This window comes from Podarcis cretensis (assembly GCF_951804945.1).
Source record: "Podarcis cretensis genome assembly, chromosome: 16".
Taxonomy (NCBI): domain Eukaryota; kingdom Metazoa; phylum Chordata; class Lepidosauria; order Squamata; family Lacertidae; genus Podarcis; species Podarcis cretensis.
The window spans coordinates 33,591,230-33,607,507 of record NC_137186.1 but is presented as its reverse complement, the minus strand read 5'-3'; the positions used below and the strand labels follow the sequence as shown (position 1 = coordinate 33,607,507).

Genomic DNA, 16,278 nt, shown 5'->3' with positions numbered 1-16,278 from the left:
TGCTAGTGCTTTGACCGCAAAATCCAAAGTCAACTAATTCATATCCTCTGTCTAAAATAATGTAACTTGAGAAGCAGCCCTTGGTGGGCAACTGACAAAATGTGCCATAATATATTTTCCAGGGAAGATGAGATTCCCTGTTTTAATGTAGAAACCACCCCCCTGCTGCTTTTGAGATCATTTTCTGCCCATAGAGAAGGCTGCAATAGCTTCATTTGTACTTTGCAATGGTAATGTTTTCTCATCTCCAGCCAGTGAGATCTATGCATCCCTAAACATTCCAAGGTGTCATTATCCTGCCATATGTACAGCTGAAAATAGAACTATTCCATTTTCAAAGCCAGCAAGTGTGTCCAATGTAAAACGACTGCCACCCCTTCTCCTTCTTGACTTTATGGGTTTTTCCCCATCTAGAAAATGTTTTAAGAACTTTAGTCTCCTAAGATTTTAAGCACAGGAGAGCAACTGTACTACAAATTGATAAACTTGAGACCAGGTTACTTAAGGAACTGCATTGCCCCATATATCCTTGCCCAGGGGTGGAGGAAGGGGAGTGCGGTGGGTGCGGGCCACCCCGGGTGTCACCACTGAGGGGGGTGACAAAATGCCGGGCGGCACTCACCGTGGGGCCTGTAGCACACCTGAGCCACGCTTCTCTCCTGGGAGTGACGCAGTGGCTTAGGCGCCCGCAGGCTCCGTACTGCCCCAAATGGTCCGCCCACTTCCTCCCCCCCAGCTGTAGGGTGGCTAAGTGGGAGGAGGCAGGCAGACTCTGGAGGCCCCCGCAGTGCACCCCGCTTTTGCCCTGCCCCTGGGTGTGCCACTTCCTCTGCTGTCCTTGCCAGCAACTGTGCTCCTTAGCTCTAGGGGACTGCTGAGAGTATTGCATGCCCCACAGTCTTAAATCTTTTGTATTTTATATCACTTCAACAACGGAATGAATAAAGATAGCTCTTTCCCAGTAGAATCACATTGAAGTGGGCAACGCTTTCTTTCTGTTGAGGGTTTCATTCCCTCAAAGGCATTTGAGGGTCACATCCTGGCAATGGATAGAAATCATACAGCCAGCATTTTTAGTAAGCTTTCTGCTATGATCCCAACAGAGGCGGATTTATGGAAGTGTGACCAGTTCGGTCACACTGGGGGGGGGAGCCTTGGGGGCGCTGCGGGGGGCGCAACAACCACAGTATGTTGTAGAATGGAAGGCAAGAGATGAGGGTGCCAAATTTTAGCATCACATAGGATGTCATTGAACTTTGAGACCCCAAGGTCGTCCACTGATCCCAAACCTGAACAGTAACAGCCAAATTAGGTTCCACATGTCCCCAAGTCAATATATATGTATTTTGGATTCTGTGTCCCAATGTACCCGTCTAGACATTGAATCAATATAGTAAAGTCCCAAATGGACTGTGAGGAGGATCTGTAAAAGAATCTCTCCAAATTGGCTAACTAGTCAACAGAACAGCAGATAAGAGTCAATGTTTATGTCTCAATTTGCCCTTACAGACATTGAGACGCTTCTGCCATTCTCTTGCCCAGGCAGCCAGTTTGGAAAAATCCTTTTTGAGATCCTCACAGTCCACTCAGGACTTCACTGTCCTTAATAATTTGGGTCATCTGCACAGTTTGCTACTGCAAGCTATGGTATTCATTTCTAAATCCAAATAATTTATGAACAAATTAAATTGTCCTGATCTCAATACAGGTTCTTAGGGATGTCCCCACTGGGTGTTAAAGCCCACTCTCAGAACAGTTTCCAATACATAGGAGGAACATTTGCCTTCATATGCCATGACTGATATGCTAGGAACTTTTAGTGAAGGACTTCATCAAATGGCCTTTTACCCAGCCCAAAATATCTCACTTTTCCAAATGCTCAGGGCAGCTAATGCCTATCTACTGGGATGTTTGCGTATTTATCCAAATTTAAATATCATTATTTGGGTATGTTATTTTAGTTCATGTTAACATGCTGAGATTATTTATTTCAATGTTAAAATAGGGAATACGTTTTCAATGGGAAATAATGTGATTTGCCAGGGAAATTCAAAATTCTGGTTGTATTGTAAAAATAAAAATGGAGGGAGTCTGTGACATTTTTTATTGATATTACCTTGTGTTTCTTTCACACAGATAAGTTTATTATTATTAATTTCATAAAATTTACACACCTCATTATCTACATGCTTACCAATACTCTCAAAGAATTCTAAAATTCAAATAAATGTGGTTATTGCAGTCCCTTCTAATTGTGCTACATATCTTATGAGGCCCTTAGTGCTAAGAAGGCTTTGAGTTGTATACGTTGATGTGTATAATTTCTGCATCTTTTCATAACAGAGTCTTCTATTTCTTTCTTTTTAATCTACAGTGTGACAGTGAGAGTGACATTGACGATAAGGTAAGTCCAAACGTCCTTTCCTTTTTGTTTTGACTCTACTGCCTTCCTGAAGCTTGGAAACTCTTTTTCCAGGAAAGTAAGAGGAAACTATCTGCTTTTATGCCAGATTTTAGAAATAGTGATTGCTAAACCTCAAATGCCTTGGGTCACTATACAAGATGTCTTTTCCCTTGGGCTTTACTATGTACATAAAATAGGGTTTGTTGTTGCTAACATGACGACCTTCTTTGATTAATGTGCTTTGATTGGAAGAGCACTCAAGACTGCAATAGCATTCCTATCATGTTATTTTGGAGGAAGACTTCTTTCAGTAACTGCTTGAAAGGCAATATTTTATTTATAATGACTTTTGAATATGTCAGTTTTCGTAATGGGTTTCGAAGATGGACAACCAGTAACCCGTCTTTGCAGATGATGTTGTAACTGTCAAGGTATATTTTGGCTTCATGCATACATATTTATCATGCAGCAAAGATTTTTTTACCCCTGACCCTTTTGCTTGATACTCGCATTAGTCATTGGGAGATTATAGTCAGATGTTTGGGATGGAGAGAGATGAATGTATGGGTTCTTGTTTAAACCCAGTGACCTCCACTGACCTAAAAATGTCCCACCTATAGAAGAGGCAAGTTTAATTAACATCACTAAACTCTGAAGCACTCCCACTGACTGCAGTGAGACCACTATGAGACTATGTTGAATTCCATTGTGAGCTTCAGACTGACATTGTGTTAAAAGAAAAATTTATTGCCTGTAAATAACCTTCAAGTTCATCAGATATTAGTCTCAGGCCATGCTGACATTTACAGCTGCCTTGGTTCTGTCTTTGAGTGGGCTGAAGTTTTTACTGCAATTTTTGAAGAATACAATTAAAGTAACATTCAGACAAAAAGGGAGTGTTAAAATATGGAAGTTGTTTTGGCCATATAAATTAGAAATACAAATATATTGAGTTGTCATAACTCTCAAGAAATGTTGATCAAATGTTTTCATATCTATCTTCTTTGCACTCATATCAATACATTTCCAATTCAGATAAAGACAGGAACTACAAATTGTTTGTTAAATGCTTTTATTTAATTAAAACGTTTCTCTCCCACTCTTCACTGCAAAAATAATTCCAGGGTGGGTAACAATAACATACATATATACAAAACAGTGTAAGTGACAGCATAATACAGGTTAAAACAAGGCAAATGAATTATAAATGAATCCAGGAAACACCAAATCTGATATAACCAAGTCTTTACCTTGCACCAGAAGTTGAATAGCAACACCACCCTTTGTATCTCAGAAGGAAGGGAGTTCTAGAGCTGAGGTGCTGCCACCTCGAAGGTGTTGCATGGAAGGCACCATATTCCCCCTCCAGTGTTGAATCACTGTACATTTGGCTGACTGTCATGCATGTCTATTTGGTGGTAAATTCTCAAAAAGCAGAAAGATTAACCACAAGAGGGGCTTGCAGTTGGGCAGCTCCACACCATTTAGCTAAGGTACCCAGTTTCTGCCATGCATCACTAATGTCTTGGGATGGAGATAATTTGCTATGGAACCTCTTTGGCATCCAAAAAAGTCCAGAACGATATAGTTGTTGAATGAGGCACAGTCTCAGGGTAGTGGAGGACATTTTCATAAACAAGAGTGCTGTGAACCACTGCTTGGGTAGAACGGGTCCTACCTTTTACAACAAAGTATCAGCCCCTCACTTGGTCATAGCACAGATACCAATATAATAGAGTGTCATTTGTCAAGTCCCTTCCATAGAAGCTTCAACGTTCAGCTCTCCAATACACAAAAACAGAGAAGATTCTTGTAGAACAGGGGTCGGCAACCTAAGGCCCATGGGCCGGGAGAGGCCCATGGAGGCCATTTAACCAGCCCACAAGCTGCCCCCAAACCAAGCCGCCCATTCGGCGAGTCCCTGCGTGCTGTGCTAAACTGGCGCGGCTTGGCGATTCTTTTCTGCGGCTCCGGAAATCACTTCTGTGCATACCCAGATGCCAGAAATCGCGTCTGCACATGTCCATGGTGCCAAAAATTGCTTCTGCACCTGCCCAGACGCCGAAAATTGTTTTTGAACAGGCACAATTTTTAGCATCTGGGCATGTGCAGAAGCGATTTCCGGTGCCGCGGACATGCGCAGAAATGATTTCCGGCGTTGCGCTGCATTGGTCCAGCCCACAGATGATCTCTGCAGGAGTGATCCGGCCCATGCCCGGTAAGCCTTGCCGACCCCTGTTGTTGAAGCTTAAATGCTAACAAATTTCATGATCTAGGGCTTTATCAGAGGCAAGAAGTATTATTTGAAAGAAGAGGCTCAAGTCCTCCAAAGTTTACACCACAATAAATATTTTGGTCTCTAATGCAAGATTTAAAGTATTTAAAAGACAGTGGAACCTTGGTTCTTGAATGGCTTAGTTGACAAACAAATCGAAACCCGAACGCCACAAACCTGGAAATGAATGCTTTGGTTTGCGAACTTTTTTCAGAAGCCGAACGTCCAATGCGGCTGCCGGCTATTGTATCCGGGGCGCCTGCACCAATCGGAAGCCGTGCCTTGGTTTCTAAACATTTTGGAAATCGAACGGACTTCTGGAATGGATTAAGTTCGAGAACCAAGGTTCCATTGTAAATGAAAAATATTATTTGGAAAAAAACAGCTTTGGTGGTTGGTTTTCAGTTAAACTAGGAATGGGCAAACTGGGGTCCATGATTCTGTAAGTCTCAACATCCTTTAGAATTCCACTTTCTCATCTTACAAAGACTGGGTGAATTCCAGAAAAAAGTTGGGCTGACTTAAGTCACAGAAAGGTGATTAAACTCATAGTTAAACCCTTTTGATTTCAAATTTCCTTTGACATGTTCCCCATCTCACTAGCTATCAGTGTTGCAGATATCATTTTGAATGGTGGGATAGTGGAAGCTTTGTGCAACCCTCACTGCTGAACAAGATATCCACCTCAAAATATAATAATAATAATAATAATAATAATAATAATAATAATAATAATAATAATGTTTTATTTAAAAAATCAAATTATAAAACTAACAGAGAGATGCAGAAAATTTGCACATTTCCAAATTTAGAATTGGGTTGTCATTTGGCTTAGAGAGTTATAAAGGGTTTCTGTTTGACCTCTGCTAAAACCACAGGAGGTAAAAAATACCACAAATGCAGGAAGATACCTGGGAAGCCTACACGAATAAAGCAGATTTCCCCCATCTGTTCAAAATCAGGAAAATGTATTTTGCCTTTCATCCTTTCACTGCCTTCTTTTAAAAGTCTTGCTGAATGTTTAAAGTTGCCCCAGATGAAATCACAGATGTGTTTTGACACATAAGCCATAAGAAAGAGGTCTGGATTAAGCAACAACAGCTTGTATTATGGTGTGTGTTGATATTTTTTCGGTTGCCACAGTCAAGTAGCTGAGGCCAAAAGGGGAAGAGGGACTGATGAGGCTGAGTCTACCTGGTGCAAGTGCAACCATTTCACGCCGGTGTGAAGAGCTGTAGTGGCCTGTGCTAGCATAAATCCATCACATTATTGGCACGTCCAGTGTCTGCAATGGGCAGAAAACACTGCCACCCCCTATTTATCTCCCAGCAGTGGTGCATGAACTCTCCCCTTATTTGGTTTGCATATATGGTATGTTAGCTTTTGTGTTAAAATTTCCTAATCTGTTGGCAGCATAGCTCCACACAGCTTGGTGCCTGTTCTCACATCGACAGTAGCGGTCGGACAGTGGAATGATGGGGGCTTACCTGTAGTAGAAGTTGCTGCTGCTTACTGAGAAGGGGAGCAAGAGGGGCAAGGTGGGAAGAGATCCGCTCTGTGCAAATGCATCAGTAGAAGAAGCACAGCATTGGTTGCCTCTACCATCTGAAGTGAAGTGGGTGTTGGGCAGAGAAAGGGTCTCCACAGTGATGGCCCCTTGGGAGCAGAGTGCCTTCTTTCAAAGGGCTGCCCACTTTGTTATACTTAAAGTTTATTTTCCCAGGCTCTCAAATATTTGAGCTGTGGCCGCCTGATCTGCAGCTTTTTACCTGTTTGTTTTGGTGTTTGGATTGCTTGAGCATTATTGCGTGGCTCTATGGAGTGAACCGACTCTGGGAGCCTGTGGCTGAAGGAGAGTATAGAAATGTCTAAAATAAATACACAGAAAGTTTCTCATAATTTAATTAAGAAGACATCGTGAAAGAACAAATGTACACAGCAGTATCAACAAGCGATGAAGTCTAAATAAACAGACGGATAAAAGCAGCAGCCAGCACCAATCACCCATTAAAAGCCTTGGAGAATGAAAGGATCTTAACCTGCCATCTAAATGATAAATGTTGGTGCCTGCCAAAATTTGTAGCTGCTGCTTGGTAGAGATGGCCAGGAACTTGCTGTGCCACACAAGTAGCTGTTCTCTGCCAGAGCTAAGTTCTTCTGTGAAATGCATTCTTTTTTCCCCCCTTTTACGTCTCTCCATATTATTCTTTACCGTGTATATTTTAAGTTTCTGTCTGCCCCGTCTAGATTCCTGATAACAGAGGGTAGTGTTACATGGCTGAACATGGTGAGACTCAATTCCCTCATATTATTTCCGACGCTGAATCACAGTATTTCTCGCATTTCCCCAATCAAAGAAGGCAAAAAAGCAATCATTTAGGAAAACTACTTGAAAGATCTGCCAGTCAATGCTCAGATGAAGTTGTAAGTGACATGTAGTTTTAGTATACAGCTATGCTATTAATGATTATCTAAATTACACTGGGTAGGCCTGGCTAGCAGCATTACATCTGAGACTGACGTTTGTTAGATTAGGTTTGACTTCACCTTGTAGTGAAGAAATTGAAATCTGAACAACATTGATTAGCTTTCAGAATGTGGGATCTGAGGTTACCTTCAGAGGAAGCTGCATTGCGTATGGCTTGTAACCTAACTGTCCTTCTCAGAAAAGGAAGAATATTATATCATTCTGTACAGATGATATTTGAGAGCAGGGTGAGGGGTGGAGATGGCCGTCACGCTTCATTTCAACTTATGGACTAACCAACGAGCCTTTGCACACACAAAAATGAAGAGAGAATGCCTCTGTGTCTTTTCTCTGTATTGCTTTCTTGATCTGTAAAGACAAAAAGCAAGGCATCAGTTTCTTTAACTAGGTCTCTGCCTCTAAACAGGACTATATTCCATGACAGAAAAGACAAACACATGCATCACATCACTGTAAGTAGAGGTCTGAGCCTTTGCCTCAGTTCCTGGATGCAGCAGTGTTTTGGCAGGTGATGCTGATTTGTTGCCTCATGTGCACCTGCCCTAGGCCACATACTGTGGGATGCAGGGGTGCCCATGTGCCCTGGAGACCTTAGAAAATAATGTTCTCTAAAGCTTGGTGTTTACAGAGGCTTGAGACTGATGTCTTGGGTCCCATTCATGTCTACAGCCCAACCAAACCTTGGTCCTTTTTCCCCCTCTAGAGTGTCCTCTGTCTTTTTTTTTAATCCAGTTTAATAAAGGATGGGATGAAAGAGTTCACAAGTACTCATACTACTGCAATACCAGCTGGGATCAGAGAATGGGCCCATAATTGCAGTATTAAAATTTTGTCCCAAATGACTGTCAGTGACAAATCTGCTCGACAGATCTTCTGTCTTGCATTCAGTGTGCCCACCTTTTTTTGTTTAAAACAAAGGAAAATGTCAGAGAACTGCTATAGGCTCAGAGGCGAGAAACAGAAGGGCAGTTGTGTTACAGGCAGCCTCCGAAAATCTTGCGAAGCAGTTCCTCTTCCGGGGAGGAGGAAAGCCCCACCTCCAGTGGGGAAGAGGTGCAAAGACCAAAGGATGCTGGTGGGAGCCTTAACACCGCTCCTGGGCAACCCATCCTGCGCAGTAGTGGAAGGCGCAAAGAGGGAAGGAGAAGGCTGCGGGTAACGAAACTCTTATGTTGGGGGAGGTCCAAAAGGTGACCACTCCCGGATTCTGCTAGCGATTGAGCCAGACACGAGCTTTGGGGCTCTTCACTGTAAATAGTTTGCACCAAAATAAAGCCTGTAAAAGACAGGTTGGAGTCCTGCCTGGTTACTCTCGAGCAACCGCAACAGCCATCTGACAGAAAAGGAGGGAGAGCTTTATTGATTTTGAGGGAAGGTGTTTAGCAGAATCTGGAGGTGCTTTTGTTTTGTTTTCTAGAGCAGAGGTTTTCAGCCTTTTTGAGTCCATGGCTTCCTTAACCAACTACATCATTTCTGCAGCACCCCTCTGAGGCTCAAGAGCCCAGTTTTGTCACCCTTTGCCTGCAGAGCTGGCAGCCTCTCACCCTTGTTTGAACACCCTCCCTTGTGGAGTGTTCCCTCAGCCTCTTCTCTTCTCCCTTCTCTTTGAGAGTCCTCCAGGCAGCTGCTATTGCAATCCCTGGTCTCTGAGCTGCCCCCGCCCCACCCCAAAGAGAGGAGCCTCCCAGAGGCACCATTTGCCTATGGAGGTTATAGCCGGGGGTGCTGCAATAAACAGCTATGCAAACCTTTGGGAGGCAGAGACGCAGGAGGACGTCAGAGGAGGGAGGGAAGGAAAGAGAGACAGAGGCCAGTGCTGCCTGCGCCACCCCTAACCATCATTCAAGGCATCCCACGGCACACTGGTTGAAAACCACTATCCTTGAGCATCTAGGACAGCGTTGCATGGGGCTGTAGCTCAGTGGTAGAGCAGCTGCTTTGCATGCAGAAAGGCCAGGGAGTGTTCCCTGCCTGAAACCCCGGAAATCTGCTGCCTCTCAGCGTACACAACACTGAAATAGATGAATAATAGGAAAGAGCCTCCTATATCTTCCCTCCGTCCCTCCCTTGTTTTTGCTTTGCTTTTCATTTGCCTCAGAGGGGAAAAAGACAGGGACTCCCAGTTTGTCCGGAGATCTTCTGCAGCACGTAGCAGTGACGGTGGCATTGCTCTGACGGCCCATAAACATTGCTACTGAAAATATATACTTCCTTTACTAGCTACAACAGCATTAACAGACAGCAATTACCCTTCATTTTCAGGAACTATAAAGTCTCCATTAATTCAAGATTTATGTAGTTATAGCATTTAGCACAGGAATAACACCACAGAGAATTGGTTTATACACATGTAATGAGAGAGCTTATGGCATACTTTAGTGAACATTAACATAATAGAGTAATATAAACCATCAACAGTTCCTCTTATTGTCTCTTACCTGCTTTAGCGTTCAGATGAAAAGAGGCGAGCAGCTTGGTAATGTGCTCCCGCTAAATGGCATTCTGCGAAAAGCCAAAAGTCAAGTTGCGTAAAACAAGGGAATGACTAATTCCTTCTCATCATTATTCCAAAATGTTGCTGAGACTTTTGCTAATAACAATGTTTGGAGCAGTATTAAGTATAAAATGTGGGATGTGGGGCGGTGGGGGGGGGGAGGGAGAACCTATTACCTTCCCTCAACGTAATTCAGCATTCGTGCTCTTTCATTCTTGGGCTCCCAACTGCTGCGAGTGAAATTATGGGTTGTCAGTTTAATTGTATGGACCCAGAGCATAAGCGAGCTCTACAAATCAAGGGTTAGATATCAGGCATTTCTTCATTTACTAAATAAGACACTGAGGAAGGAGGGGTAGGGGTGCAAATAGCATTGCACTTCTAAGTTAATTAAACGTTCGCTGCATATTTATGCTGTGGTTTGATTTTGTGTTACAATGGTGGCAGGAAAAAGCTTAAAACCTCAAGTAGCTAAGACCTGGAGCTGAAACGAAAAGGGGTGGGGTTCTGTGTGCACCTGCTTCCCCCCAAAGGCAGCCCTTAGTTTACAGTATTAAAGTTTTTATGACATGGCAGCCTCATATCATGGACTTTCGCGTCAGATAATTCAGTTTTTTCTTAGAAGATTCATCCACCCCTGTGTAAGAGAGGCCGAGGAACTGTATTATGTTTAAGGGAGCTCGAAATGGTAGCCCTGTGAGAGGGTAAACTACAGATTTCGGATAAAATACAAGTTGGAAATACAGCATAATTAACAGGATCAGAGGCCAGAACAGGCATGGAGAGACAATTTAACCCTTTCCTCCCCTGCTGTGGTCCTGAGGCAAATCCCTCTTCCCGTTTGCATTGGGAGGAAATTCCTCCCTGGGGTAATTGCTGAAATGCCTAAACACATGATGGTTTAATTAACATACCTAATGCCTAAAAACCAGTATGTGGCAGCCTCTCTTCAGTGGCATCTGGTCAAAGTTTAGTACTGGTTGGTTTTCCTGAATAGTTGCCCCATGGTTAGGGACACAGGAAGCTGTTTATACCAGGTGAATTCACAGGTCCATTTGCTCAGCATTATCTGTACTGACCAGCAGAGGATCCTCAAAGGTTCAGGCAGTGAGGCCTTTTCCAGCCCTCCCTAGCTATGCTACTGAGCTACTACGGAGTCTTTAAAAGGGATAGGTCTTTCTTTCTTTCTTTCTTTCTTTCTTTCTTTCTTTCTCAGAATGATTGGGATTTAATGGATGAATCAGGTTAAACTCATATGATTAATTTATTAAGATTTTTCTAATAGGATAACCACCCTACTTTGAAAGCATCCTCTGAGCCATGACCTACCTGTGCTCCTTTAGGGTGACATGGAAGAACCTTTAGAAACATGATGTTTTCCCCAAATGGCACAGCCCTCTGTGCCGGATTCCAGACACAATCTTTCACCCATCAAAAGAAAATTTCAGGCACCTGTTCCTTTCAGAGCCTTACAATTCTTGTCCTTTTCTCTCTCCCTTTTATAACTTCTGTTCTGCTGGCTTTGGTGTCCAAGCCTTAGGATACCAGTTTCCATCGGTGAGGAAAGTTCATGGCTCTGTGGGATATGCTTTAACATGGGAAATGCTTTATGGCTGGAAAGGGTAGTCTGAAACACTGGGTAGCTGCTGCCTCTCAGCGCAGGCAGTATGGAGCTAAATGGACCCAGTGGTCCGACTTTATTTGATATAATGCAGCTCTCCATGTTTCATGATCAGATGGTTCTTCAAAGACACTGGGCTGCCTCCAGTGCACCCTGCCCATTAGTGCAAGGACTAGCACTTTTTAATGTGCAACAGAGGAATCCAGCGCAACAGTTGTACTAGCAAAACTCATTATGCAACAGATTGCACCATCTGTTGTGCACCAAAGTTACCAGCAACCTGCTTATTACTATTTCTTCCTCTCACCAGTGGAACAAGTATACCGCTAAGTGAATTTAACTGAGTGCTCATAACTAAGTATCATAAGCATTAGCTTTTTCCTCCTGCTCCCAAAGTGGCTTACAAATATCAACGAGAAGACAGTCCACACCCTCAGGCTCAGAGCCTAAGAGATATGAGACAAAAGGGAAAGGGACGGGGGGGGGGAGTTCAGGCACTAATTTTTAATTACAGAGATATTTCAGCAAATATCAGGAATGGAAAAATTTGCAGATTGTCAGAAATTGTTGGTATTTCAGCTGAGCAAATGGAGAAGCCCTGCAGTCCCATCTCTCTCCCTCTCTCCCAGCCCAGGGGAGATCCTTTTTTAATAATAATAATAATAATTATTATTACATTTCCAATTACCAAACCAATCATATCATATTAATTATTCCAAATTATACCAATACATATCACAAAGTCCAAATATTAAACCAAATTTTAATTTTTTTGTGGGGGGTACCCATGCTTCGAGTTCGGTAGGGGTCCAATCATCTTATATTTCTGCTGCTTTGATGTTCACAGTCCCATCTTCTCATCTCCTTGTCATTATCCTTTTTCTTCTTAATAACCTCCGAGTTGTTTCCACAAGTGAGTTGAAAGGAACAGCCTTGTTTATATTTCTGTGTGAACTTTGTAATGCTCTCCCGTAATTCATCTCACATAGATCCAAAAGTCCAAAAGTCCTGTTCAAGCGGCAGTCGCCATTTCAGTTCCAATGAAATACAGTCTAGGCGTCCGCTCCTTAATTTTCCCAGACCAGTTGCACCATAAATCAGTCTTTCCAGGAGGGTTATTGCCCTTTCAAATTTACGATCCAAACCTCATAGCAGTGGCTCCCCCCCCCCCATGACTGCAAATCTTGCAACAAGGTCTGCCTCATAATGGCGGATCGCTTTAGTAACTACGCCACAAGAAAGCCTCCCTTCTTTCCAGATCTTTCACAGAGTAAAATCTTTTATTAGTATTTTTTGTTTCTACACAGTTTATTTTTCAGTCTCACTTGCTATCAGTCATTGTGACAGTTCTTCTAAGGGGGGGGGGTTGTTAGGTAAATCATATTGAAAAAGAAGAAAGTTTTTTTTCCCCTTTCCGTTCCGTTCAACATACCGACATGGCTGTGATTCTTTAATGTAGCATTCTGTCCCATCGCTCTATCTTCTCAGTGGTAGATTTATTTAACAGATAATACACCCCTGACCTTGCTCGAAACATGTGCATTTACTTCTCCAATTTTTTTTTATCTTAAGCAATGCATCTAGTTTCGCTCTTGAAAGCGGCGTCCGGGAGCTCCAGAGCTCACTTGAGGGCTTTCCGCCCAGTGCCCCAACCCCCTCCTTCTTTCAAACTCGGGGGTGATTTATGGGCAATCGCGGGCGAGGCAGCATCTTCCCACCCCCTGGGAAGAAGAACGGAGGCTGATATACTCCCCATAATCATCCTCTAATTACCTCGTGCGAGCCGGATAGATGGTATTGTCGGCCATCTTCCAAGGTGCCCCTAGCAGCCCCCCCAGTGGAGGTCCTTAAGGGCAAACCAGTCCCGATCTGCCTGCCTTCCTGCTTGCAAGCAGTTCAGGGGCTGAATTACTTTTCTCTTCCTTACAGAGGCAGAGCTAGCTGCTCCGGGACCCAGAGCGGCACACATGCTGTGCACCCGGGCGGCGGGGCTAGCTGCGCAGGGGTGGGGCGAGTGTCCCAGGGGGCGGGACGTGATGTCACCCCCCTCAGGGATGACACCCAGGGTGGACCACACCCACCGCATCCCCCTTCCTCCGCCAGTGCCTCCTTAGGGCTCATCCAGACTTCCTTTTGCACCACTCCTTGGTACAGGTCTGCGCTTTAAAGCTCAGGTTGGCATTTGCGCTGATTCAGCAGTAAAACACGGGTTTTCCTGGGGAAAGTGCCAGGACAAAAAACACACATATTCTCGGACACAGAGCCTGTACCTACAGAGGTGGCACAAAAGGAAGTCTGGATGAGCCCTGAGTCAGTGTTAACCCTTGTTGACCTCAGCCGGGAGGGGTGGGTGGGAAAAACTAGATTTAGTTGGCTCTGCCTGTCTTTGGCTCCATCTTCACTTACTGTTGGGCTTCCTGCCTTCTGCTTCAGTGGGCACTAGCCACCACTGTCACAGCCTGATGGAATATGTTACTGTTGCCAATAAAATTATTTATATACAAAACTAGGAACTGAAGGATTGCCTGCTGAATGTGCCGTTGTGCTCTGAAAGTATACTTATCTACTGTATTTTGGAGGATTTCAGATCACAATTAGCGAACCCTTTTGTGGTATCTTTGGCATCCCCTCCCTAAGAAGATTTAACAGGCCCCGACATTGTATTGCTATAGCCGTCCGTTTGAAACATGACCATTTCTGAAAGCTTTTAGTGAGGTGGAGTAGATTTATATTTTGTTGTAAAGTCCTGCTACTCTCTGAGGTTGATTTTTGTAAGTTATTCATATGTATTCCATTTGATAATAATAATAATAATAATAATAATAATAATAATAATAATAATATCTTTATTGTCATTGCCCCCTCTCAGGCACAACGAAATTAGGATGGTATGTTCTTACATTATGTTATGTTGTTTTTTATATAAGCCTCGATTGTTATATTTATAAAGAAAGGTGAGGTATCAATTGCAACAGCACATTTTTGCAGCTGACAAATTGTCTATCATTTGTCATACTTCGGTTGGAAGAACAAAGTGAGCACCTTCCTGTCTCTGCTTATTCAAGGCACCTCAATGAGCATTTCCTGTTCTCTGATTCCTCTTAGCGCTGCAAGAATGTGTGTTTGGTTTTAGTGTCTTCATAGGCACACAAAAGGGAAAAAATCACACACAGTTAAGGTATGTGATCCTCTTGAATGGAGCAGACTTCCTGGCTCCTAAAGATTAAAAAGTTGAGAACCCAGAGATATTAGCTGAAGGACAAAACAATAAGAGTTAGAAAACTGACATCTGTTTAATGCCTGGATAAAGGTGGCTGGTTTAATAAAGGAGAGCCTTGGTTTCACAGATGCAGCAGTGTCTCCATATTGAAAACATCTGTTTTCTTTATTACTTGGTCACAATATTATGTTTAGAGTAGCATTGTAGCCTTTTAGTGACATAATACTGTAAACAAGATGAACATAATAACTATAATCACTCGGGAAAGATTATTCTAATTCAATTTATTTGCAGTGCACTGACCACAAATAAAATTTTAAAAATTGCAGTATGTAAGAAGACCCCTGCTTAATCAGACCAGTGCCATCTAATTCAGCATCTTATTGTCATGGCAGCCAACCAGATACCTATGGTAATCCAGAAAGCAGAACCTGAATGCAACAGCACTGTTTCCACTTGGGATTCCCAGCAACTGGTACAGTGGTACCTCGGGTTACAGATGCTTCAGGTTACAGACTCCGCTAACCCAGAAATAGTACCTCGGGTTAAGAACTTTGCTTCAAGGTGAGAACAGAAATCTCGCAGCAGTGGCGTGGCGGCAGCAGGAAGCCCGATTAGCTTCAGGTTAAGTGGTGTTTCAGGTTAAGAACGGACCTCCAGAACAAATTAAGTTCTTAACCCGAGGTACCACTGTATTCAGAAACTTACTCAGTATTTAGAAGCTTATCGAGGTCAGGAAGACCAGGAGCCCATTGCACTGAGCTTATACTCTAGTTCTATCCAACAGGTATAGTTGTATATGTGACATTCTCACCAGCTATCCTCACCCCTGCTGGCTTTCTACTGGCATATCAGTTGTTGTTGTTGACTGGGATGCTTGTGATTTGTTCAGTCACAAGGGCCTCGGGTGGGGTGAGGAGAGTAGCCTGCTCTGACCTCACCATGCTGTCAAAGTTCCTCAATTGCTCAATTTGCTTTTTACTAACTCAATATTAGTTAAAAAGTGAAAAGTTTATTTGCTATCTTGGAGTGGGTTCGGTTGATCTCTGTGACCAAGTGGTCAATTGCAAACTCAGCTTTGATGGTCTTGTTGGAAGAGTGGCTGCCGTTCCGGGATATAGCAGATGTTTGACATGGATGAGGTCCTGTATTCTATCCTTGGCACTTCTCCAGGTAATAACTACCAGGATGTATACCTGGGGAAAATACAGAGTTGTGTGCAGACAATTAGCTGGCTCTCCATAAGGCAGCCATTTTTCTGACTGCACAGTGACTTGCAACAATGGAGTTCCTTCATGAACCCAGGTTTGTCAACAGATTGGCTGCCCTTCTTCAGTCTAATTGTGAAGTGTTGCTGCTCATATGTCATAATAGCAGCCAAATGCATGCTTGGTTGCTAGAATGCCTCTGAATGCCAGCTGCAAGAGATCAACAATGACAGGGAACTGTTGCCTTTATACCTTTCTTGACTCCCTGGGAGCATCTGGCTGGTCATTTTGAAAAGCCAGGTGCTGTGCAGTAAATGAACCTTTAGTTTGATCCAGTAGGGCTGCTCTTCATTCATAAGTTTGCCACTACAAAATAGTTGCAAAATGCCACTGGCGCTGTTGGTAATGGACATTGGAAGGATGTTGTTGTTGTTTAGTCGTTTAGTCATGTCCGACTCTTCGTGACCCCATGGACCAGAGAACGCCAGGCACTCCTGTCCTCCACTGCCCCCCGCAGCTTGGTCAGACTCATGCTGGTAACCTCGAAAACACTATCCAACCATCTCGT

At 43.4% G+C, this 16,278-nt stretch overlaps 1 protein-coding gene across 12 annotated transcripts in view; it reads left to right on the top strand.

Moving 5' to 3' along the window:
- The window catches only part of FBRSL1 (fibrosin like 1), an 827,250-nt gene that overhangs the window by 521,650 nt on the left and 289,322 nt on the right, over nt 1–16,278 (top strand). For all 12 annotated transcript variants that reach the window (XM_079956419.1, XM_079956418.1, XM_079956422.1 and 9 more), the window contains exon 5: nt 2,375–2,404. In XM_079956419.1, coding sequence (XP_079812545.1) covers nt 2,375–2,404 — 30 coding nt within the window. The remainder of the gene's footprint in view (nt 1–2,374; nt 2,405–16,278) is intronic.